The following is a 23375-nucleotide window of genomic DNA, read 5'->3' as shown; positions in this document are numbered from 1 at the left end:
CATTTCCTTCAACGCAGCATGCCTTTTGAAAAAGTTATTGTCCTTTCCAAAGATCTTTAGCAAGTGTTCTACATGAAAATCTCCTTTTTGCACCTAAGAGCAAGACTTCCTCTTTTGATGGCTGGGTTTTATCATTTTTGCTGCAAGCAAAAAGCTGTTCGTTGATAAGAAGTCAATTTCTTTTTTTTGCAATCAAACTACATTTCTTCATACTGAAATGGGGGATAGCAGATACTTTCCTTACGGTGAAATAAGAAAAGTACCTCTGGGCACAATGGGGATGTTTCTGTGAATGTGACTTTCTCTTGTTATGGAAAGTAAAAAGTCCAAGTCAGTGACTGTTGGGAGCAGATACCTCCAGGTGGGAGGCTAGCACAAAAAAAAGAAACAAACTTACTACTTCTCCCATGGTCTAAATCACTATCAGAGACACTAAGTCATGGTATATTTATTTCTTGGTTACAAAAATATGCTATACTGAAACTGCAAAATACCATCTGGATTGGGTCCTGCAGGGAGGCTGGGAGGTAGGCAGCAAGGGACTTACCTCTAGTAACTCATCTTGTTTCTACAGTTAGCCTCTCACCATCTGCTCTTGGGAAGTACCAGAAGCAGGACGTGCACTCACTTATCCTGTTGATCCTCCCCAAGTCTGGCAGCCGGTAAGGATTTTTTCTCCATTCCAAACACTGATGCAAATAAAAATAGCAGAGATAGCAACAACACTTCTAAAAAACAAAACAAAACAAAACAACCTCTGTAAATTTTCAATGCAAACTATAACTTTTATATCAAAATCAAGTGACTAAACATGTTAAAATAAAAAAATATTTTCAAAAAAACATCTCTCAGAGTGCCTGCCCCACCCTCTGGGCAACTGGCCCCTCGGTCACCTCGCCTGTTCCTGTCAGAAGGTGGCATGTCCACGTGAGCCTGCCTGTCCCCTGTGCCTCCGCTTTCCCAACCACTCTGGAATGCTGCCACTCAAACACCTTTGGGGCTTCTGACTAAGTGCCTCTTATCACACTCCCTCCTGGAAACTAGAGAAAAACAGATTTTTTTCTTGATGAACCCTTTGGGTTTTTTCTTTTTTGGTCTGTGGCCCCTATAAAAAATTGGAGGTACATCTTTACATTGCAAAGCTGGGCCACTGTGGACAGACGCTGGACCTGTCAGTCTCCCTGGCAGGCTGGAGTTGGAAACACAGCCTGTACAAAGCACTCTAACTGAAAACCTTGTAATTTCAGCACTTTATTAATTTGATGTAAAGTCCCACTGACCCACTGATTAAGGATCACAGGGACCAGAAGTTAACCCTGATCATCTAAGTCCCATGTCTGTAGACATGCCTGTTGCCATGGCAAAAACAGGCCTTTTCCCTCAGTCTAGCTAAATTGGCTTTTATTTTTATTTATTGACCAGATTACAGATCAGGCCAAAACTCTGTTTTGTTTATGTTCATTTACTAGTTATACTTTATGTCTACTTTATAGTTGACACAGGGCGTGATGAAACACAGTTCTGTCTCCTTCTTCTCTAGAGGGGCTCTTCTCAAACCTTCTCTGTTCCTGGGTCCCCCGGTTTGCCGCCGTGGCTGGACCCTGCACAGGCTTTAGCACACAGGAGGTGCAGCTATCCGGCATGGCTGAGGTCCCGGGGCAGGCAGGTGCGGGAGGGCAGGAGCGGCAGGCAAACAGTGCCTCTGTGCCAAGGAGGGCAGGTCTCCACGCAGCCTCCGGGAGCAAGCCTGGCCCTGGCTCTGATGTGTGACAGCCAGGGATGCCCAGACGGCTAGTCAGCTGCAGGCAAAGGAAGGCTGCGAAGGAATATGGCAACTCCAAGCAAAGAGTATTACAAAGAGAATGGTAATTTTAATAAGGGTTGCAAGAGAAGGAAAGCCAGCTGCTGTGCTGCGTCTGCTATGCGTGTGTACGTATGCCAAGAGAAAAATTTCCTTGTCTTAAAGGAACTTTGAAATACTACACAGGGAAGGCAGTTACCTAATCACTTCTTCATACTTTCTTCACTACTGATGCTGCAAAGGAAGTTAAGCAACAAAAACTATCATCTCTGCATTGCAACTTTTGCAACACCCTGGGTAACTTCCAGCCAGCACAAGAAGCTGCATTTCACTAGCATACATATGTATGTAACTAAGTACCATGAGCAGCCATGGGGCTTGCAGTAAAAATGGATATATTGAACGTCCCTTGTCAGAGCAGAAAGCAGTTCTACGTGCAGAAAATAAAAGCAGTGTTCCTGTTCCTATTATGATGCTTAAAAACTTGTCAGGTGTTTGCAATTTCCTTTTAAATTAAGTTTTGCCAGAGGAGAATTTGGTCATAGTAAATGCAACTTCATTGCATCTTGCCCTGCAGAGATGGATTGTCTGTAAGCAATCTCTGAAAAGATCTGTACTCCTTTACGTCTATTTAGAATTTTTTTTTCAGTCGATTGCATTAGGCATCTCCTGTTTTCCGGGCCATGAGTGCTCATGAAGAAGTATAACTGAATTGTTTTCTCTAAGCGGAATTTCATCCATCATCAATAGTTACTTATAAGAAGTTCACTATTAAGTCAATTGGAGTATAATCGCAGATATGCAGGCTCTTCCCAAACATATTTTGCAGTATTGATGTTGTCACACTGCCTGAGCTTCACTCCGGCAGGTGAAGCCTAGCTGGTGGGAACTTATTTCTTGAGAGGCAAAGTGGCAGTACTTGCTACCTTCTTTCTTGAGAGTCCGGCACTGACAACCAAAGGTTTTAGTAAAATAAAGTAAATCATTTTGCCTGGCTAGCATTGCTTAAGTATCCACAGTAACGAGAAAGGTTCTGGGTCCTGCTGATTTTGCTTGACCTTTTGTTGCCAGCTGGCCCCAGTCTTACTCTTTAATTTTCTATGAACTGACACTAAGTTCAGACATTTTTGTTGGTTTCCATGCAAATATTTCATTTTTGCTACTCTTTTCTAGTCAGCATTTCTCCCAGATATGTTCAATGGGAATTTACTGACCTAGCAGCAGTAACCTAATATGCATTATTCTTTGTAACCTTATTACAATATATGTCCAGTTCTCATTTCTGCTCAAGGAAGGATTTTTGTTTGTTTGTTTGTTTTAGCACAAGGAGGCCACTGCTCTGAATTGTGCCTGCTTCTCTGAATACTTGTGTCCTGGTTTCAGCTAGGACAGAGTTAATTTTCTTCCCAGTAGCTGGTATAGTGCTGTGTTTTGGATTTAGTAGGAAAATAACGTTGATAACACACTGACGTTTTTAGTTGTTGCTAAGTAGTGTTTCTACTAAGTCAAGGATTTTTCAGCTTCTCATGCCTAGCCAGCAAGAAGGCTGGAGGGGCACAAGAAGCTGGGAGGGGACGCTGCCAGGACAGCTGACCCAAACTGGCCAAAGAGCTATTCCATACCATATGATGTCATGCCCACTATATAAACTGGGGGAGCTGGCTGGGAGGGGCGGATCGTGGCTCGGTAACTAACTGGGCATCGGTCAGCGAGTGGTGAGCAATTGCATTGTGCACCACTTGCTTTGTATAGTTTAATTCTTTTAGTATTACTATTGTCATATTATTATTATCATTATTTTTCATTCCTTTCTGTCCTATTAAACTGTCTTTATCTCAACTCACGAGGTTTTTTTCCTGATTCTCTCCCCCATCCAAGGAGGGGGGGGGAGTGAGCGAGCGGCTGCGTGGTGCTTAGTTGCCGGCTGGGGTTAAACCACGACAACTTGCAGTTAGCAAACTCAAGAAAAAAAGAAAAAAAACAACCAACTAACAATCCCTCAAAAACTAGCAGCTTTTTTTTTTTTTTTTTTTTTTTCAGGAGAACGTGTCCAGAAGACTTCAGTAAAAATGCTTTTCTACGTATTACTCTTTCTTGGCATCGTCTCTCTGTGGTGGCATTGGAGGGCAAGAAGCAGGATGAAGGTTACAAATCTCACCGGAAAATATATATTCATCACTGGATGTGACACAGGATTTGGAAATATGGCAGCAAAGATTTTTGATAAAAAGGGATTCCGTGTTTTTGCCAGCTGTCTGACTGAAACAGGAGCCAAAGAGTTAAAAGCTGTGACCTCGAAGCAGCTACAGACAGTGCTGCTAGATGTGAGAGATTCAGACAGTGTTAAGAAAGTGGCTGCATGGGTCAAAGCTGAAGTTCAGTCAGAAGGTGAGTGCCAGGATACAGGTCTTAAAAAAAAAAAAGCAATAGAGTTTTCCTAAAAATACCATGCTATGTTCTCAGCTTATTTTAACTGACATTTGACAAGTGTGTGTGGATGTCTTGTCACCTTCCAGAAACATGGAAGAAGATCTCACTAGAGGGATGTTTTATACATCTAGTTAGTGGTAGGTAAATATTTGGGAATGTGCTCAAAAAGTCAGGCTTATTGATACATCATTGTCAGAACAGGAATCCAGTTCCTGGAACCTTCCTTGGGACTGTTTGCACTCACATGCTTATCTGGGTCATGGCACGAGTGCTCAGTACCTCCCATGCTGTGTTACCTGGCTAGGGAGCAAATTAAATAAATTCCGCTTAACAAGCTTAAAGAATTTTTATTTTAAGAATTGAGTACATGTAATAAATGACTTGTATGTAATCACTCATTCTATCAAAAGCAACAATTACATATGAACTCTATTGAATAAATCTGAATGTAACTATTTTGGAATATTGCTTGCAGACATCTGAAAAATAGAAAAATCCCATACCTCTGACCCAACAAGTTGTGCAAAACCAGATGCTGCTGTCGTTACTGATGCTAATTGATTTCAGTAGGAGTGGTATTGCAGTAGAGTTTACAAAGGTCCAAGATCCTATGGGCTGGATTCTGCTAACTTTGAGTCTTAAATCTGATCTATTATGATGTGCCATAGTACCAATTATACTTAATGCTTAATTCCAATCTCCATTTGACCTTTCATCTCTTCATAAAATTGCTTATAACTTGCCAAATTGCTTTTATTTGAAACTGTGCTTGGTTTCAGGTCAAAAGTGATTTTTTTCCCCAAGAAAAACTATGAGTAAGGTCAGACCAGTAAAAGTATTCCTTCACACAACTCTAACAGCTGATACAAGAGAAGAACTGGTTTTACATTTTTGTATTTTCCCCTCCCACTTCTGAGGGCTCAGAAATGTTTTTCAAATCAATCTAGTGTTTTTCCCTGCCTCCACCTCATTTTTTGGAGCTGGCTGTTCATTTATAAAAAAATGCTTCCCATTTCCAGTTGGGGCATGTCAGTCAATGTGAGGCATAAGTTCTCTGCTACAACGAAAATGTCAGTGGGGGGAAAAAGAATAGCGAAAGCCTTCTCTGTCACACAGTTCCCATCTTGTTTTCAAACCTTTCAGAAGGATTTTTTAAATTTTTTTGTTATCAAGAGCTGTTCTTTATTGTCCTGGCACCTCACCCATCTCATAACCAGGGCACACCTACCTGTGTCTCAGGACACTCTACCTGTACCAAGGACCAGGTCTATTTCTTATACATTTCCTGTCACCCAATATAGTTGCTCTTTGCCATACCTGGTCGTCTTCTACTGCCCTTTCTCGCACAAAAAGCCAACACCATCCCCTGCCCAAAATGCTGTGGCAGGGGGAAGACTACGCAAAGGGTGATGGAAAGCATGGTGATAAAACTTGGACACTGAGAATAAAGCTGAATGAATACTGCAGGGCATTCTCAAGCAATTCCTCGAAATCTTCATTGTCTTCTTGGTCCCTCACTGATTTTCTGTGAAGTCTCACCCAGTTCAATTAATCTGACACTTTAGGTGAAAATTTGCTTCCTGACTTTCTTCTTTTTTTCCCTGCAGGTCTCTGGGGACTTGTCAATAATGCTGGAATTATGGGGCCATCAGCTCCTACAGACTGGTTGGATATTGAGCACTTTAGAGAACCAATTGAAGTTAATTTAATTGGACTCATAAATGTTACAATAAATATGCTTCCCTTGATAAAAAAAGCAAAGGGAAGGATAGTAAATGTATCCAGTGTTGGAGGTCGCCTAGCATTCAGTGGTGGAGGCTATTTTCCTTCAAAGTTTGGGGTAGAAGGATTTAATGACAGCTTAAGGTATAGCACTCACTATGAGGAAAGACCACTCTTTTTTACTAAGGCTCATATACTAACTAAAAACTGGCACGTACAGAATAGGAGTTGATTTACAATCCTGGCACTTGGTATAAAATTTAAAAACATTAGACACTTTGGACTAATTCTTAGAAGTTCTTTTGCTCAACATAGATTATGCCACTTTTGAAATAGTACAAAGCCTGTTGGGCACACGAGCTGTCCTCAAGTATTATTGCAGCATAGTTGGTACTCTTATAGATTCACAACTAACCTATCTTAGTGTGCACAGAGGCCTTATTGCAGAGGAAGCTCCACTCAAGGGAACTGAGATGTCTTTGCAATATGAACCTAATTCTCCTAATTGAAAAGTGCACCTAGAAACTTCCAGCAGCTGCCCATCCAGTCAAAATACATACCAGGAGTTATTGCATGATAGTTACTTTTGTCTAAGCTTAGTTCTCCAAAGTGTCTTAATTATACTGATCATTAGAGAGGTCTAGAGAACATTAGCAAACTAATCCTGGGGACCACCATGGCTTCTTCTAGTACGACAGGCAGGGAGCAATTTGTGTGCCTAAATACATAGTGCCATTTTAGATACCAGAACACGCACACAGGGCTGACAGATATGAGATGGGGCCAGAAGGACCTGTACCAATCACCTAGAGCCAGAGGTCAAGAGGGATTCCCTAAGACATGTAAAATGGCTCTACATACTTGCATTTAGGCAGCGAGCCAGTCTTACAGACAAGTCAGATAGATAACTAACAAGCTTCTGCAAGGTGAACTAGGATGTGAAATACACTATGTCAGCTACTGCACAGTCACTGCCCATGCATGTTCTCATTCTCACTCAAGTAGGTAAGATAGTTCATCCCTCTTTCATTTAGGGATAACAAGCTGAAAGTTCACAACCATGAACAAACCTCACAGTATTTGTGTGCTGGTGTGCCATGTAAAGACAGAAATAAAAGTGTTAGTACAGCAAAAAATCCCACAGTATTAATAATAATGTCTAATGTGATTAAATCATTGGGCTGTCTTTGCAGGAGAGACATGAAAGCTTTTGGAGTTCAGGTTTGTTGCATTCAACCCGGACTGTTCAAAACTGCATTATCCAATCCAGCAAAGATTATGAAAGAGAAGGAAGTTATTTGGAATAAGCTTCCCCCTGATATTAAAATGCAATATGGAGAGGAGTATTTTCAGAAAGGTGAGGCAATGTCCAGACATTTGTGTCAAAAGAAGCAATGCATTTCTTGCTCAAATGCAAAGCAGCATTATATCTTCTAATCATTCTGACTTTTTGGGAAGACTGTGATGTGAAAAGTTACTCTTCAAATGCATCTGCATCACAATATGACTATCCACACAAAAGACTTGCTCTGGGAAGCTTTGTTCAAATCTCAGTTAAAGATTAATTATTTGTGTTGGCATGAAGCTTTTGAGCAAACTCCCAAACAGAAAAACTTTTATCTGGTGATGTAATCAATGTGCTTGATGTGTTTTTCTGTCATTATTGTTTATTTATTTAGTAATCAAATAGGGATCAATTCCCTTTGCTTCTGCTAGCCCCAGTGGTGATGAAGCCATTCAGGACCTGTCTGACAGACACTTGCTAAGCCTGCTTGAACAGGGGCTGCTTGTCTTTTGACCCTTGGACTTTCTTGTCCCTCAAATTTCTTCTTTACAATTGTGTTTCACAACTTTCCACAAAGCAATTGCCTTGCTGCAAGAGACTCATTTACAACTACAGCATTTCTGTTTCCCTTTGCCTCTTACATAGTTATGTTTATTCTGAGCTACTGTCAATGCTGGTTGCCTGTCCTCTGACTATACAGGCCTGGTTTTGCCATGACTGTTCCACAATTAAGCATAACTAGACTGTTCTTGGAGTCAACTATATCACAAAGTCATTATGGGTGGGCACTTGGTCCTCAGAAACTGCTACAAATTCTTGTGTAGGGAGAAACAAGAAATACTAATTCCTTAGTGAAATTGCACAGATCAATGTGGGGGGAAGAGTTAAAAGTCACCTTGCCTGGCTGTCACTAAATGATCTTCTTTTTTTGAGCTTTACAGATGCAGCAAAGAAACAAAAGCTGTCCAAGATCTGTCTTAACAAGGACATTTCACCGGTTGTTCAGTGCATGGAGCATGCCCTAACAAGCCTCCATCCATGTGCCCATTATGTTGTTGGGCAGGATGCTAAGTTGTTTTGGAATCCCCTCTCAAGAATGCCAGCAGTTATACAAGACTTCCTACTGCTGCGGAACAGAGTAGAGCTTGCAGTTTCCCATGCAAAGTAAATATTTGCCAATATATCCCCCATCACAGACAAGGCTGATTCTATAAGATCTGTCCTTTATATCAGCTTGATACAAACTATACATGAAATACACACACATTCCCTACAAATGTAAGAACTGTATCTATTCCTCCAATATCTGCTACTATTAAAAAAACCATTACATTATTTCATTTTTAACATGTAAGCCAGAAAGAACAAAGGAACTATTAAACTTTCAGAAATGACTGGGGTTTTTCAGTTCCTTCACCTTTAAGGTGCTCAGTTTGAGAACCCTTGAAGGCTCCAGTTTTCACAAAGATCCATAAGACAAAAATATCCCAGGAAAATAGGGAAGTCCCTATAGCAGGAAGAGTTCAGTCATCTCAGGCAGAGGAGGGAACGGAAACAGGGCCTTCCTCTGGGAGAACTGAACTCTTGCAATATAAAGTAGGAAGGAGGGCAGAAAATCCTCTTCCTGATACTGCTTTCTTTAGCAGTCACCCCTACTCAGTTTTGAGGCCAAGGAAACTGTGGTTGCCTTTCCTTGATACAGTCCTAACTGGAGAGAGAGCAAAATAAAGTGCCCAAGTCATTGGGCTGGTTGGGATTCACACCCCTTCCTACTCACAGGACTTTGCAAGGCTTAGGTGAGGCATTTTCCTGGTCAGCATGCTCAGTCTTGAGGATCTCTAAAGTCCAGCTGTTGTAAAGGATCCATAGCTACAAAGGTAGACTGTGGAACCAATTACAGGGGCCCAATACCTGCAATTAAGGTAGTGAAGAGCTAAGGGTTTTTTTAAATTTAAAAAAAAAAAGAAAAAAAAAAAATCGGAGCTTGCAAGACTTCAAGTCTGGGAGCTATTTCTTGGCATAAAAATAATAGCCCTGTGTTTTGTGAGATGCTGAGTAATTCCTGTGGAGAGGTGCTGCTCTTGTTGAATTCCTGACACAAGTGCCTGTTAAGACCCGGCTCCACTGGAATTAATCACGGCAAAGTGCTTCAGAACTGCAGAGACCGCACGTCAAGTCTGTAACTGCGTGTTGCTCAGGAAGCCATTTCCCACTGCCATGGAAACTACTCGGCGATGAAACAAATGCTTTCCTCATGCTGGTGAATTTGCTGTGACATGATCGGGCTAAAGAGCAGGTTAGCCGGTGACTATCCAAATAGTGCTGGGTTTCAATTTAGATTCTATAAAGCTTGCAAAACATCAATTCTACTTTTCTCAGTGCAGCTTATGCTTAGGCTTTAGTGGGGTCATTTAATTTATATCATCTCAGTTATCTGAAAAAGTTATTCCTTCTAGAGCAGGTTTGAGGTGAATACCTCTCAACTGGCTACTCTTACTGAGGTATTGGTGGTATTGCTGTATTAGATTTTACTTTAAAACCAAATTTCTGTCAATAAAAGTGACAGAAAACCAATTTTTATTTATTTAACATTTAATCCAAAGGCTGCTGTGTGGCTGTCTGGCGAGCTAGTAGCTTCCCTGTCCCAATGTGCATGAGCTGTTAGCTTTCCAGGCAAGAGGTCAGTCCATCCCAGTCAGTGAAACTCTTGGCTCCTGCACAGCAAGCAGCATCGGGCCCTAGGGATGTGATTCTTGTCCTCTGAAGTTAGCAGACAGCCCTGGTGTCATTTCACACAGAGCCTTTCTAGAAGCTAAAGCTTGTTTTTTTCCCCACCAAGATTACTCAGCCAAAAGGGATTAGGGAAACAAAGGAAGTATGAATGACACCACCTACTCTGATCTTTATCTTTAGAAATTACAGTTTGGCTAGTTTAATTCAGTCCCTGTCAGACCACAAGTATACTGTCAGCTACTGCGAGACCCTAGCACTGTGAAGGTTAACACTTAAAGGAAAATACAAACAGAATTTGGGACAGGGCACCCTAGCTGTAAATATATTATTTAAATCAGAAACACAGGAAAAATATCAGCTGCTCAATGTATTACTCCTCACTGTATGGAGGGCCAGATTTCTGCTGGCATTTCCTCTCCTGGAACCAGATGCCTTGTTTACTCAAATGCCAGCAGCAAAAGCCAGTGACCTCTGGAAATGACCAAACCACAATGTGCTCTGCTATGGCTATCAAAACCTATCCTGCTCACAAGACTATATGAGGCAGGGGAATATTTAGATGTATGTTTTTAGGGACTAGAAGGGACTTGTTCAGGAGAATACCCATGACTTCCACAAGGTCAGAATGTCCTGGGGGACTGCACCCACAGGACCTGGCTTCAGTTAGCTTGTTAGAGCCAGCACACAAAGGTGCACTTCAAAACCTTCATTTGTCCAGCAGGAATAACGACAGCTTCTTGCTGTTCACTTGAGAATCAAATTTCCTTCCCCAATGTTATCCTTCAAGCAGGGTAAATTTTCCACATCCTTTCTAGGAGTCAGGGATCTCATTATGAAATACATTTAAGGAGTCAATGGGAAATCAGTCAAGTGCTGTTTTCGGCAGATGAAAGACTGTCTCATGCCAAGCTCTCTAACGGAAAGCTACATATGGAGCTCACATTTTGCTTGTGTGGTCTCTCTCCCTTGCATGCTGTGCTCTGAGCAAGTTGGAGGATCCTCTGTGAGAAAGGGAACTTATTGGAAAAATTCCCCATTTCAATGTTTTCCGAGATGCTAAGCAGGATCTGTTCAGCTTTCTGAAATCAGCCGATGTACATCAGCCAATGTACAGCAATCAGAAAGCACCATCAGACACAAAATTTACAGCGAGATTTTTTTTGAAACTATCACCATGCAGGTCTTGGTGCACAAGCTTATAAGTTTGACTTGGGCTGTTTCTATGTTCTGATACTGGAAATAACTGGTAAAGGCAACTCGTGAGCACCTGGAGGTATAGACTGAGCTTGCAGATGTCTCCCCAGAATGTGAGTAATGGCACAAAAACAGAACTTGTGTCTATCGTTATAGTGAGCAGTACCCATTATATGCATTTGCAGAATAGCTAAGAGAACAAATTAAGCACTTGTTTTTGAGTGCACAGACAAGAGAACATGCAGTCCCTTCCTTTCCAGAGTGATTTTAATTGTTGCTTACCTAAGCACCTACAGGGTCTGAATAAAATGCTAACTCAGAAATGTTCTTCCCAACATCTGGAATCTTTCTCTACTCCTTTATTTTCAGTTACTGGGTCAGCCACCTAAGAGTTTACAGGGTTTTATTTTCCTGGTTCTTTTACCGATGCTGTGGTAAAAATCTGAAGTGCAAGCCATACAAGGAAAGATACAATCATGCTGAGAAATCAGCCCCCATCGTGCCAGACTACATTCATCTCCCTGCAAAATGCTGAGTAGGAGAGTTTGGAGATGTATGTCTTTTAAGGTGACATATTGATGAAGATCTTAAGTTATCTATCTGTTGACCACCAAACTGAATTATCACACTGATATTTTTACACAGCATACGAAAAAGCACTCCTTTTCCATGAAACAAAAGTGCAAAGCCCTGCATGTGCAGGAATAGCTCACCTAAGAGTGGGAGATGTGATGTGTTTGTGCCTGCATATTTGTTCAATTTGTTAACTGAAGACCAGGGGTTTTGTAGCTCTGGCAGGATGACCTCTTATTAAATTTTTTACTTCCTAGACTCTGGAGAGCTACTGGGTGATGTGTCAGAGTGTTGTCTGATACGTCTAAACTTTCCACTGAGTGCTGCATGAGTGCTGTTTCTGAAGAACCCCAGTCCCTAAATTTCTCCTTGGCAGTTCTTCCTCAGCATGCCTGGCAGGTCACTCTACCCCATTGCAGAGCACTGACTTCTGGAGGTTTGCACTGCCAGCACAGGGGTGGATGAAGGAATCCAAAGCACACCCAGACCCCAAATTTCATCCCAACCTGAGGTTCTTTGGCACAACTACCAAAGCAAACTTGCTGTGGGAGTAAAACAGCAACACCCCCCTTCAATACAGTCTATGATGTGCTTCAGTTTCCTTTAGTGCAGAGAAGCAGAGGGATGCTGTATTTTGCAGTCATCTAAGGATCTTAAAGGGCTCTCAGTGTAGTCATGCTGCTTTTCTCTAAAATCAATTGCTTTTATAATGACACTTGTCTAGGCGTAAGAAGCCAAGCTCTATCCCAAGAGTTCTCAATTTGCCAGGCAAATATCAAAGTTTTAATGGAAAGTAGAATTTGCCTTTAGCTATTTACTGGCTACATTAGTAATCAGAATTCAATATTTATGAAGATATATCAATACTCTTGAAATATCATGCTGACATTTTCTCTGGAAACACACTCTTTGCCACTCCAGGCAGCTATTTCAAAATCGATATGCCCCTGGAAGACAAGTGGCTTTTTTAGTGCTCCACAATTATCAAACAAGAAATATTTTGCATAACATTGTACATTCACAGAACTAGACAATTTTCTTGGAAGAAAACTTTAACTGAGACTATTTCCTTTGATTCTGACCCCAGATTCTTTCCAGCAGCAATGACATAATCTAGCAGAATAAATACTGGCAGAAGGCTCCAGCAGAGCAAAACCCGCCAAGGTGCTCAGCACTGAATGTCCATCTGTTATTGGAGAAGGAGCACTGGTACTCCAGGAGAACTAGGCCGTTAGGGATTACAGGCTTAGGAACACTGGCCCAGGGCTGATAGGGGAGAGAGGAGCAGCGGAGGCTCCACACACAGTGCTGCCCTCTCAGCTGTCGCCCCTAGAGCCCCTTGTCTTACAGCACTTCTGTGCCAATTATTGCTACCTAAACACAGGGACTAACACTAACCAGAGCAGTCCCAGGTGTTTCTCTTACAGGAGCCAAGTAGACACTCCAGGACTTCTCCACAGAGCCCAGTTTCAAATTCAACCTGCTTTCCAGTAGTGCAAGCTCACTGCCTGCTGCTTCCTCCCTACAGCACTGCCAAGGAAGGAAGGTGTGATGTACAGCTCCTGTTTCCAATTAGGTTAATCTTTTCCCCAAATCTCTAATTACTTCATTTAATTTTGTATTGGGAAAGAGGTGAATTGAGTCCTAAAATGATATATCACAGCACTAGCTTGCTGAGTAGCTTGCTGAGATTTATTGGCGTGGGGTTACAAAAGCCTGCTGGTAGCAACTCCTCTCTCTCTTTGTGCCTAGCTCAGCTCCAAATTCTAAATCAGCAGTCAAATGAAATGTCATTGCCCGGCATGTCATTGCAAATGGACTGAGAGTATCTATGATTGACTGCTGCAACATCCTGTTCTCAGACTTTATTTTACAGCACAGAACCCTGAAGTAGCTAGCCTGAGCATTTTCACACAGTTTTAATGGCACTTTGTCAGAGCACACTCTGTGAGTCCTCTCAGAAAATAAATGTCACCAACTCAGTGAAACATTACAAAGATGATTCCAAAGTGCACACATTCAGGAACAGGGACAGACTTAACAGGGACATTCATAGCAAAAAAGCCAAGTATCTAAGTGAAGTACCTGAACTAGAGAGCCGATTACATCAGCCTCAAAACAGTGAGATGGGCTGCTAAAATAACCAGTGCAGCCCAGGGACCAATCCAACCCCCAAAAATTCAGTGGGAGCCTCCCTGTAGATTGCAGTGGAAGGAGAAGCAAACTCTTATCTGTATATATTTGCTTAACATTTTAAAATCAGAGAGCGTTAATCAGTAGCTCAGAAGTCCATATTGATGGCTACTGAGGCACCCAACTATGTAGAATAAGATCATTAAGTGGCAGTGATTGTTGTCACTTGTTACCATTTATCAGCTATGTGACTGATTTAACTATTTAATGAGAGTCCAACATTCATTCACTATCAGATTCTGAGAGTCTTTCCATTCCTACTTGGTGAGGTGACAGCAAAATTTAGAATCAGAATAAATCCAAATCACTCTATGAACTCAGCAGGAACAAGAACACCAGATAGGCTCCAGCAACCAGGCCTAATACACTGGGCTTCCTTTAATATTCATGTCTTAAGGTAGCAAGGATATTACACAAAAATCAGCCAAATGAATGCTTAACTTCAGACAGCTATGAGTTAGAGAAGAAAGACCCCTTCCTCTTTGAGTACTTTGGGGATGTAAAAATAATCACAAATTCCTTTTTTTTAAAGTATCACTTCACTCTTTGAATACAATCACATTTTAAAGGCCAGATGTCTGCACCTCTACACATATGTAGGTAACTAGAGCCTAGGTGACTGCTTAGCACCTGTAAAAAAGTTTCTCTTTAACAGGATGTCTGGAAAAATGCTTACCAGCCTTCCCATAAATATTGGCTTTAATGAATTATTTTGGTTTAATTCTTACACAAACCAAAAATACAAATAGAAAAACAGTAATCAATCATGAAGACTTTAGATGGCAAGAACTGTATTCTACATTTATCAAAAATGTTTGTAATACGCAAACAGTATCCTCCCCACTAGAGTTAGGAAACCTTGTGTTCCCTCAGTGCTTTTTTTTTTTTTTTTGAGGGCAACATCTCCATGCATTTCCCTATTTCTTTATGCAAACACACTTCCTATATAATGTATTCTACTGTGCTGTGTTTCAGTGCTAAACAGCCAATGAGGAAGGAGACAAGAAGACTCGGGCACTGCCCCAAAGTCTACCTTGTCTAAGGGGCAGAGAGCAGATCACTCACCATCACACAACATGAGTCGCACAACAAATTAGTCATCAGACCCACCACTACAGCTTAGGCTTTTTTGCTTGTTCTTGGCGTCACTCTGCTTCCGTGCTACAGATTAGAAGAGCAGCCTGGGTGGCATCATACAGGCGGGTCAAAGAGAATCGTCCTTCTTCCCAGAGGAATTCCTCTCTCCAGTATTAGCACAAATAATCACCAATGTCCACAAAAAAACCCAGACGCTACTGTGAGAACTGATGGAGTCATTCCTTTCAGTCTGAAATGTCCTGAAAGGACAGGGCTGACTAGAAAGATTGGTCAGCAAAGCTTGAAAACAGTGGAAATCTATTGAAAAGGAAGATAGGGAAGGTTTTGCCAAGGCACGTATTATTCATGGATCCCGATCACATTGTGCCTAAGCTTCCACCCCTGCACTCCCCTAACTTACAACAAGCTGGAAGGGCTGCAGCCAGAAACAAAGCCCCTGACAGGAATTGTGTCTGAGGAAGTTAGGGGGTTGGCTGAGCACATTTGCTTCATTACATTTCTAGATCATTAACATATTTGCTTGTAGCTCTCACTTTCAGACTCACTGCACAAAGGAATTTTGGCTTCCATACTTTCTCTTATCCTTTACTGGCTCATCAGAGACAGTCACAGAGTGAGAAACCTGAGTGGAAAGCAATGTCTTCATAACAGGCTGTGACACCGGACTTGGAAACTCACTGGCTAAATGGCTTGACAGAAGGGGATTTTGTGTCATTGCTGCATGTGCCACAGAAAAAGGAGGCCAAGAGCTACGGTCCTGCTCCTCACTCTCACTGAAGACGGTGAACCTGAACTTAGCTGACTCCAACAGCATTGCCAGGGCTGTGGTGTTTGTGACTGAAGAGACAGCTGGCAAGGGTAAGCGGCAAGGTAATTTCCCAGAAAAATTATTCAATATAACCAAATCTGATCTAGCGAAAAGTTCTGGTGCCTCTCCACTCTCCACAGAGGCATTTTTCATCTTACTGATGAAAGGCATTCACTCTTCAGTTCTGTCGTTTCTCAGTTCAAAGAGATTCTCTCCAGCAATGCTTTTGAGCTTCCCCTCACTTTAACCAACAGGGTGCCTAAAAATCTAGTTGCTCAGTCTATTAAAACCAAATCATTTCCAGGTGTGTTTTTCAGACTCTTTGGTGCAGTTGAAGCATCTCAGTGAGGGGAAGGTGCTAACTGGTACCAGAAAGAACTTTCTTGACAATAAAACCAGCCCACCCAATTAAAAATGGCTGGTGCAGGGCTTCTTCAGCCCTCCTCTAGTAAGCGGAAGAGTGTTTTTGCATGGCTGAGTAAGTCCAACTTTTGCAATGCACACAACAACTGCAGTGACTGTAACAGGTAAACACTTGCTGTTTCAGCCAGTTTTCTTAGAGTTGTTACACAGGTAGCTCTTACTACTGCTATCATACACCTCTGAGCACTTGTCTAAAAGAGGAAGAGTTTGTCCTTTGTGTCGTGGTTTAACCCCAGCCGGCAACTAAGCACCACATAGTCGCTCGCTCACTCCCCCGCAGTGGGATGGCAGAGAGAATCGGAAAAAAAGGTAAAGGCCAGTCTCAATGGGGTGTTTTTGCCACTCATTCCCAGTTAGGCTCACTTCAGCCTCCAATACAGTTAGCTGTTAGTATCCCCCTGTCACTCCAGAAATACAGATGGGTTCTGCCCCTTTATAGCTTGATGGCATTAGGGTACACTGTGCACCTGTGTCCACTAGAGCCTTACATTCCTGTGGGTCTGGTGTGCCAGGCCATTGAATCCCCACAGTCCAACAAACCTGGTTGTTGCCTTCCGCCACCTGGCTGGAGGCAGGGCCCCTCTAGTCCTGGTCATAGTATTTGTTACTCACTTCTTGTAAATACAAATCAGAAGTCCCTTTACTAAGATCAAAAGTAAGATCAGCCCTTCTGCTCTGTCTGGGGAACTGCCCACTGGAAACTGGAGCAGCAATGTTCCCATAAGAACCCCCCTTTGTGATTGTTTTTCCTTGCAACTCACATATCCGTGCCCCTAGGGCTGAGGTAGATTTTCCATCCCACTTCCTCATGTCCTCTCTGCGGTCACGCAGGTAGGACCACAGGGTACCCCGTGGTGTGTACCCACTCCATCCTCTCTCTTGAGCAGAGGAATGCTTACTCCTAATAGCTGAGATACTGGTCTGTACAGGTGGAGAGTAGGACATAATCCTCTTTGAATTGCTGGAACTCCCAGTACAGTTTGTCCACAGCCGAGATGCAGGCTCGTAGGGAGGAAGAGAGACTTTCTTTGTATTGCAGGAGCTGGCCAGCCAATTCATCCACTGTTTGTCCCTCTCCGTCTTTCCAGGTCATTACTGCCAATGAGTTGGCATACGACGATGGTGCGCTCTGTACAAACTTCCGCCACATGGGTTGTGTACACTTGACTTCATCTGGATCTTTGGATAACTGCTCGTTGTCCGGGTCATCATAAATCACCTTCAGCACAGCTAATTCCCTCAGGTACTGGATACCTCTCTCCATGGTGGTCTACTTGCCTGGGTGACATATAACATCTTCCTTGAAGGGATACCTTTCCTTCATGCCTGACAGGAGTCTCCTCCAGAGGCTGAGGGCTTGTGCCTCTTTTCCAATTGCTTTGTCAATGCCCCCTTCCCTAGAAAGGGATCCCAGCTGCTTTGCTTCCCTACCCTCTAGTTCCAGGCTACTGGCCCCGTTATACCAGCATCGAAGTAGGCAGGTGACAATGTGCTCACCTGGATGACGGCTGAAATCTTTTCACATATCTCACAGCTCACTCAGGGATAGGGATCAGGTGGTTACTGCCTCGTTTATGAGTTCTGCCTCTTCCTCCTCCTCTTCTTGTGATGGCCCTGCTTCGGAGTAGCCTGCCTCGCCCACTTCTTCCTCCTTCCCCTTCTTAATAGGAGTTTCTACCCTTACTGAACAAGCTGACTTTCCCAACCAATATTTCTTGTTGTGTATAGGGGCGACTGATACCGGCACAGGTTGGTTCTCTGGTTCAGCTGCAGTGCCTGTCGTGGGGGTTGGAGTAGCCACAGTGGCTGTCGCCGGGGTCAGAGTGGCCGCAGTGCCTGTCATTTTGTCGTCAGATGCAGAGACCTTCTCTTGCCCTTGAGGGTACTGAATAGTGTTGAACAGGGCTCGGTAGGTATGGGCCAGGCCCCAGCACATTGCAGTGATTTGTGTCTCTGGAATTGCCAGGGTGACAGCATACTTTTTCCAAATATTTTACTAGTTTTTCAGGATTCTGCACTTGTTCAGGGGTGAAGTTCCAAAACATTGGAGGTGTCCACTGTCATAGGTACTTGCCCATACTATCCCACACACCCTGCCACTCATAACTATCCAGCCTTGGGGCAGATTTCTGGGTGGTATTCTTAAATAGTTGTTTAACCTTAAACAAGTCCTGAAACACATTCAGGAGACATAGCAATAGGAACATGACGGTTTGAACATCCCAAGGATATTCAAAATTCTCAAGAGCTATTGTAACTAGCCTGGAGGAGAAGGGGAAGGTGAAGGAGCAGGAGAAAGTGTCTCCCCTTGTCTCCCCCATAGATTGGCTCTCTGAGGAGAAAAGGTAAAGAGTATAATTATTAATAGTTTCTGAAATATGGTTCCCGAAGTATGGAGATGATGGCAATGCTGAGTACAAATACCAGATTAGTCTCACAACCAGTAATTTTATCCGATCATAAGCCAGTGTTACACAGTACATCAAAATGATAACCTTAATACAGCCCCCAGAGATGATAAACAGCACAACAGGGAACATACACAGCAAGTAAGGTGTTACATAACACAACTCTGAGAACAAGCAGAATAACTCTGAGAGCAAATAAATCAACATTGTGACCAGCGACTATTAAACTAATATAATGAATGCTTAGAACAAATTTGTTTTAACATGCTCTGGTCAGATCTGTCATTATCTCAACCCTTCATGCCCCACATTGGGTGCCAAAAAAGACTGTCATGGTTTAACCCCAGCTGGCAACTAAGCACCGCACAGCCACTCGCTCACTCCCCCTCAGTTGGATGGCGGAGAGAATCGGGAAAAAAGGTAAAACTCGTGGGTTGAGATAAAGACAGTTTAATAGGACAGAAAAGGAAGAGAAAATAATAATAATAATGATAAAAGAATATACTAAACAAGTGATGCACAATGCAATTGCTCAGCACCTGCTGACCGATGCCCAGCTAGTCCCTGAGCAGCAGGCTGCCGCCTCCCGGCCAACTTCCCCCAGTTTTATTGTTCAGCATGGCATCATATGGTATGGAATATCCCTTTAGCCAGTTTGGGTCAGCTGTCCTGGCTGTGTCCCCTCCCAGCTTCCTGTGCACCCCCAGCCTCCTCACTGGCAGGGCAGCATGAGAAGCTGAAAAGTCTTTGACTTAGTGTAAAGCACTGTTCAGCAACAACTAAAACATCAGTGTGTTATCAAAATTATTCTCATCCTAAATCCAAAACACAACACTATACCAGCTACTAGGAAGAAAATTAACTCTACCCCAGCTGAAACCAGGACACTTGGATACCTATGAGTGGAGTTAAAAAACAAGACTTAACTGTTGGTTTTGGCAAAGAGTGATAAAAAGATCTGCGTGGTAAATATATTCAACTGTGGCAATATATGTTTCTTTCTCAGCACTGATAGCTCAGACTAGACATTGTTAAGGGCCACCAAAGGGGATCACAGCACTGCAACTACCAGCTGTAACACACAGTTATACCACATATTCAATAGGCTTATTAATTAATGAACTAGCTAAAACAGCAAAACACGTATCTTCTACCAGTAGGACTTTCTCCTTAAAGCTTGTAAAATACTGTTGGCCTCATCATGAGGGTTCTAGATTGTTCTTGAATGCAGTGATTGAGGGCAAGGACAACATAATTATTAGCGCTTACCTCCTCTGGCAGGCCCCTGCTTCCAGCTTGTGGAAAGCCGCACGTTCTCGGTTGGGGTAACCACTGCTAACTCTGTCACCTCAGTCTGAGAAACTCTTTATGGATGCCGAGTGCTGGACTTTCGGCCTCTCCCTTCAGGTGCAGGCTGTCCTCAGCAAACTCTTGGAAGCGTCACTATTTATCTGAAGTTCCTCAAGTAATTTATAAGGTAGTAAAGCAGCATTATCAATACACAGGGTTAAGCTAATATTTTTAGAAGCATTGACTAATTCCACACGTCTGGTTCAGACCTTTAGACCCCAACCCAGAAAAATCAGTCTCTCCACTTTTATGTAGATGAATTGATTTTCACAAGAATGTAAGTACATATTAGGAGCCCACATACTTGAGCAGATCTGGATAATAAAGCCCAGGATGGTGGCCCATATCTCCAACCGAAAATTTTCCTTTAATACTTTACCCATGCTCTTTTAGAGTCATTGCCTAAGGCCTTCAGCAAATTTTGCCAGGTGTACAGAGATCATACAAGCAAACCCCAGACAACTGTATTCATCTCACTGAAGTTTTTGCAGACTGTGTGCTTGATTCCCAATGCTACATATCAAACTCTAGGGTAAGATATTGCCACATACTGTGATAAATGGTTTTGTAATCCTCTTAGGGCTTTTTCGCTTGGTGAGCAATGCTGAAGAAACAGCACCTGTAGCACCTAATGACTGGCTGAGGACTGAAGACTTCCACTCAGTGCTGGATGTTAGTCTGCTGGGATTGATTGAGATCACGCTCAAGCTTCTGCCACTTCTGAAAAAAGCTGAGGGAAGAGTAGTCAATCTAATTAATGCCCAAGGCCTCATGGCTTTTGTAGGGGGTGGCTACAGACTGTCCAAATGGGGCATGGAAGTTTTCTCTGACACCTTAACGGTGAGTAGCTAGACATACATGCATGAACCCAAGAACAGACTCCAGATATGCTGAGGAAGGGTGACTGTATGTTTGCCCCTCTTGTTTTCCCTCTAGAAATCTTGCCTAAAGGGGGAAAGGAAAATAAGAGGATGTTGGTCACTTGTTTGGGATTTCAATCTCCAGTACTATGAACAGACCCATCAGGAAACTGCACTGGGAAAAATTTTCATATCCTGGACAAATGGCTAGCATGCAGCTTTCGGGCATGTGAATCCACTGTGTACACAAAAGTAAATCAACAGTATAGCCTGATCAGACACCCAGAGTTTCCTGGGCAAGTTGTACTTGCCCATTTACAACCGATTTTATTTTGCTCTAATGCTCCACAACAATCTGAGCTGGGCAATTCCAGGCAGCAACCACACTACCAAAGGTACTCGTAACTTCAGAAAATTAAGCTGAGCACGCTTCACCGAAGCCAGTTGTGTTGTACTGCCTTGAGAAGCCTAAGGCCTAGCCCAGCGAGTCAAGTCTTCACAAGGACTAGGAAAGTTGGTTGCAAACCATTATGAATGCTTATATAAAGAAAGTATATGCCCCAAGGAATTATAATATAAACTAATGGCTAACGTATACGTGATCCATTCCTTTGCACACTTTGGAACGTAGCTGCCTGGGTCTCTTGAGCTGCCCAGCAAGACAAAGAGGCCATTTTCATCCCAAAGGAGTTGCATTGCAACTCAAAATTACATAGAGGGAACCATGCTACCAGAAAACACGCTATCATTTAATCACTTAACCATAGCCATTTAACCATACGATGGAGAATAAAGGTCTAATCCAATTAATTTTGCTCACTTTTACTTTTTCCCAGGCACTTTAATAATCTGTTCCTGCTGGAAGCTGAGATGATGCAACAGTATTTGAAATAGTCAAAAGTTTTAGTTTGATAATACATGGCTAAGATGCAGCTTGCTGCTGCATCCTTTGCATCAGTCCAACATAAACCACACAGAAAGCTGTGAATATACCCGACACACTTTTTTTCCTCAGAGTTAATTGCCTGCTGCGCTTTTACAGGACAGGTACACTGCTATGAAGCTAATTTCAACATCTCAAAATTATTCTGACATTTGAAGATAAGAATCAAAGTCTCAAATATTCATTATGTGACAGACTTTTAACTTACTTATGTTTAACAGTTATGCCATTACTGGGTGGTCAGGGATGGTGTTTGGGTTTTTTTTCTAGGATAGAGGTGCAGCATTTTGGAGTGAAAGTAAGCATTGTTGAGCATGGTTTCTTTAAGGCAGGAGTAGTTAATTCAAATGTCATTGAGAAATACCTCTTAAGACTTTGAACAGACTGACTCCTGAGATCAGGGACTCGTACGGAGAAAAATACTTTGTTGAATGTAAGTAGAAAAAGGACTGTATGAAAGCTCAGGGGGGGATATTATCAACATATATAAATACCTGAAGCAAGGCTGTAAAGACAACAGAGCCAGGCTCTTTTCAGTGGTGCCCAGGACAGGACCCGAGGCAATGGGTACACACTGAAACACAGGATGTTCCCACTGAACATCAGGAAACACATTTTTACTGTGAGGGTGACCAAGCACTGTCACAGGTTGCCCAGGGAGGTTGTGGAGGCTCCATCCTTGGAGATGCTCAAAAGCTGTCTGGACATGGTCCTGGGCAACCCGGTCTAGGTGACCCAGCTTGAGCAGGAGGGTTTGGACCAGAGGTCCTTTCCAACCTCAACCAATCTGTGATTCTGTGAACAATTGCTGGACTTCATTAACATTCGTTAAGAACCCATTGCTGACTGTTCTGGACTATGTGTACGTTAGATGAGGCCTGTGCTATTAGTTCTCATATGAGATTGGTGAGATGTGATGTCGTCCTACCATCCTTAGTCCCTCCATACTTCGTGGTAGAATGCCCACGGGGAATGAATTACTATGACCATATGCTAAGTTTATGGCTTACTGACATCTGAAAAGTTGTGCTGTATCATGCTGTACTTACTGTAGGGAACATCTGGCTCACAATATGGGCCAGGGAGGTTTCTGTTTACCGGGCTCTTGGGTTTTCTGCAGCCTTTCTGGTCTCTGCTCTGCTGTAGCTATACTGCTCTCCATACTTGAGCCAGTAGTTTAAAGCAAGCCTGAAGCGGTAGCCAAACCTTTGAATATAAAGAATCCTCTCGCAGAGAATGTTGCATATAAATGCTTTCCAGTTTATTTTCTTATTTGCAGATATAAAAGCTCAAAGATCATCAGTGAAAAGACTGTGTGACTCTGATATCTCTAAGATCATAAAATGCATGGAACATGCCCTGATAGCAAAGTACCCCAGGACACGATACGGAGCTGGATGCGATGCAAAGTTCTTTTGGCTGTTTCTCTCCTATGCCCCAAGCTGTTTATCATCTGACATGCTGCTGTGTATGATGTTTCCAGCTCCAGCAGCTACTGGGAGATCAGTTCCTGGAGTTCTCATTAACATTTAGTATTAAACCAGTATCAGCTCT

The 23375-nt window shown here is 42.7% G+C and overlaps 1 protein-coding gene across 1 annotated transcript; it reads left to right on the top strand.

Annotated features, from left to right (window-relative positions):
• The first annotated feature begins 619 nt into the window (after nt 1-619).
• On the top strand, nt 620-15707 carry DHRS9 (dehydrogenase/reductase 9). The gene is made up of 6 exons (XM_050899621.1): nt 620-662; nt 3842-4189; nt 5839-6097; nt 7147-7310; nt 8180-8402; nt 15681-15707. Exons 2-6 carry the CDS (start codon nt 3871-3873, stop codon nt 15685-15687), a joined length of 972 nt encoding a protein of 323 aa, XP_050755578.1. The 5' UTR covers nt 620-662; nt 3842-3870; the 3' UTR covers nt 15688-15707.
• Nucleotides 15708-23375: the final 7668 nt, after the last annotated feature.

The sequence above is a fragment of the Gymnogyps californianus genome, chromosome 7, assembly GCF_018139145.2.
Source record: "Gymnogyps californianus isolate 813 chromosome 7, ASM1813914v2, whole genome shotgun sequence".
NCBI classification, from domain to species: domain Eukaryota; kingdom Metazoa; phylum Chordata; class Aves; order Accipitriformes; family Cathartidae; genus Gymnogyps; species Gymnogyps californianus.
Note: the sequence above shows the minus strand (reverse complement) of the source record. Positions and strands in the feature narration are given on the sequence as shown.

Bases quoted from the DNA above. Each gene is read 5' to 3' on its own strand.
- DHRS9 (XM_050899621.1), top strand. From the start codon at position 3,871: ATGCTTTTCTACGTATTACTCTTTCTTGGCATCGTCTCTCTGTGGTGG. The intron at 4,190-5,838 runs GTGAGTGCCAGG...TTTTCCCTGCAG, and splicing joins AGCTGAAGTTCAGTCAGAAG to GTCTCTGGGGACTTGTCAAT. The intron at 7,311-8,179 runs GTGAGGCAATGT...TGAGCTTTACAG, and splicing joins AGAGGAGTATTTTCAGAAAG to ATGCAGCAAAGAAACAAAAG.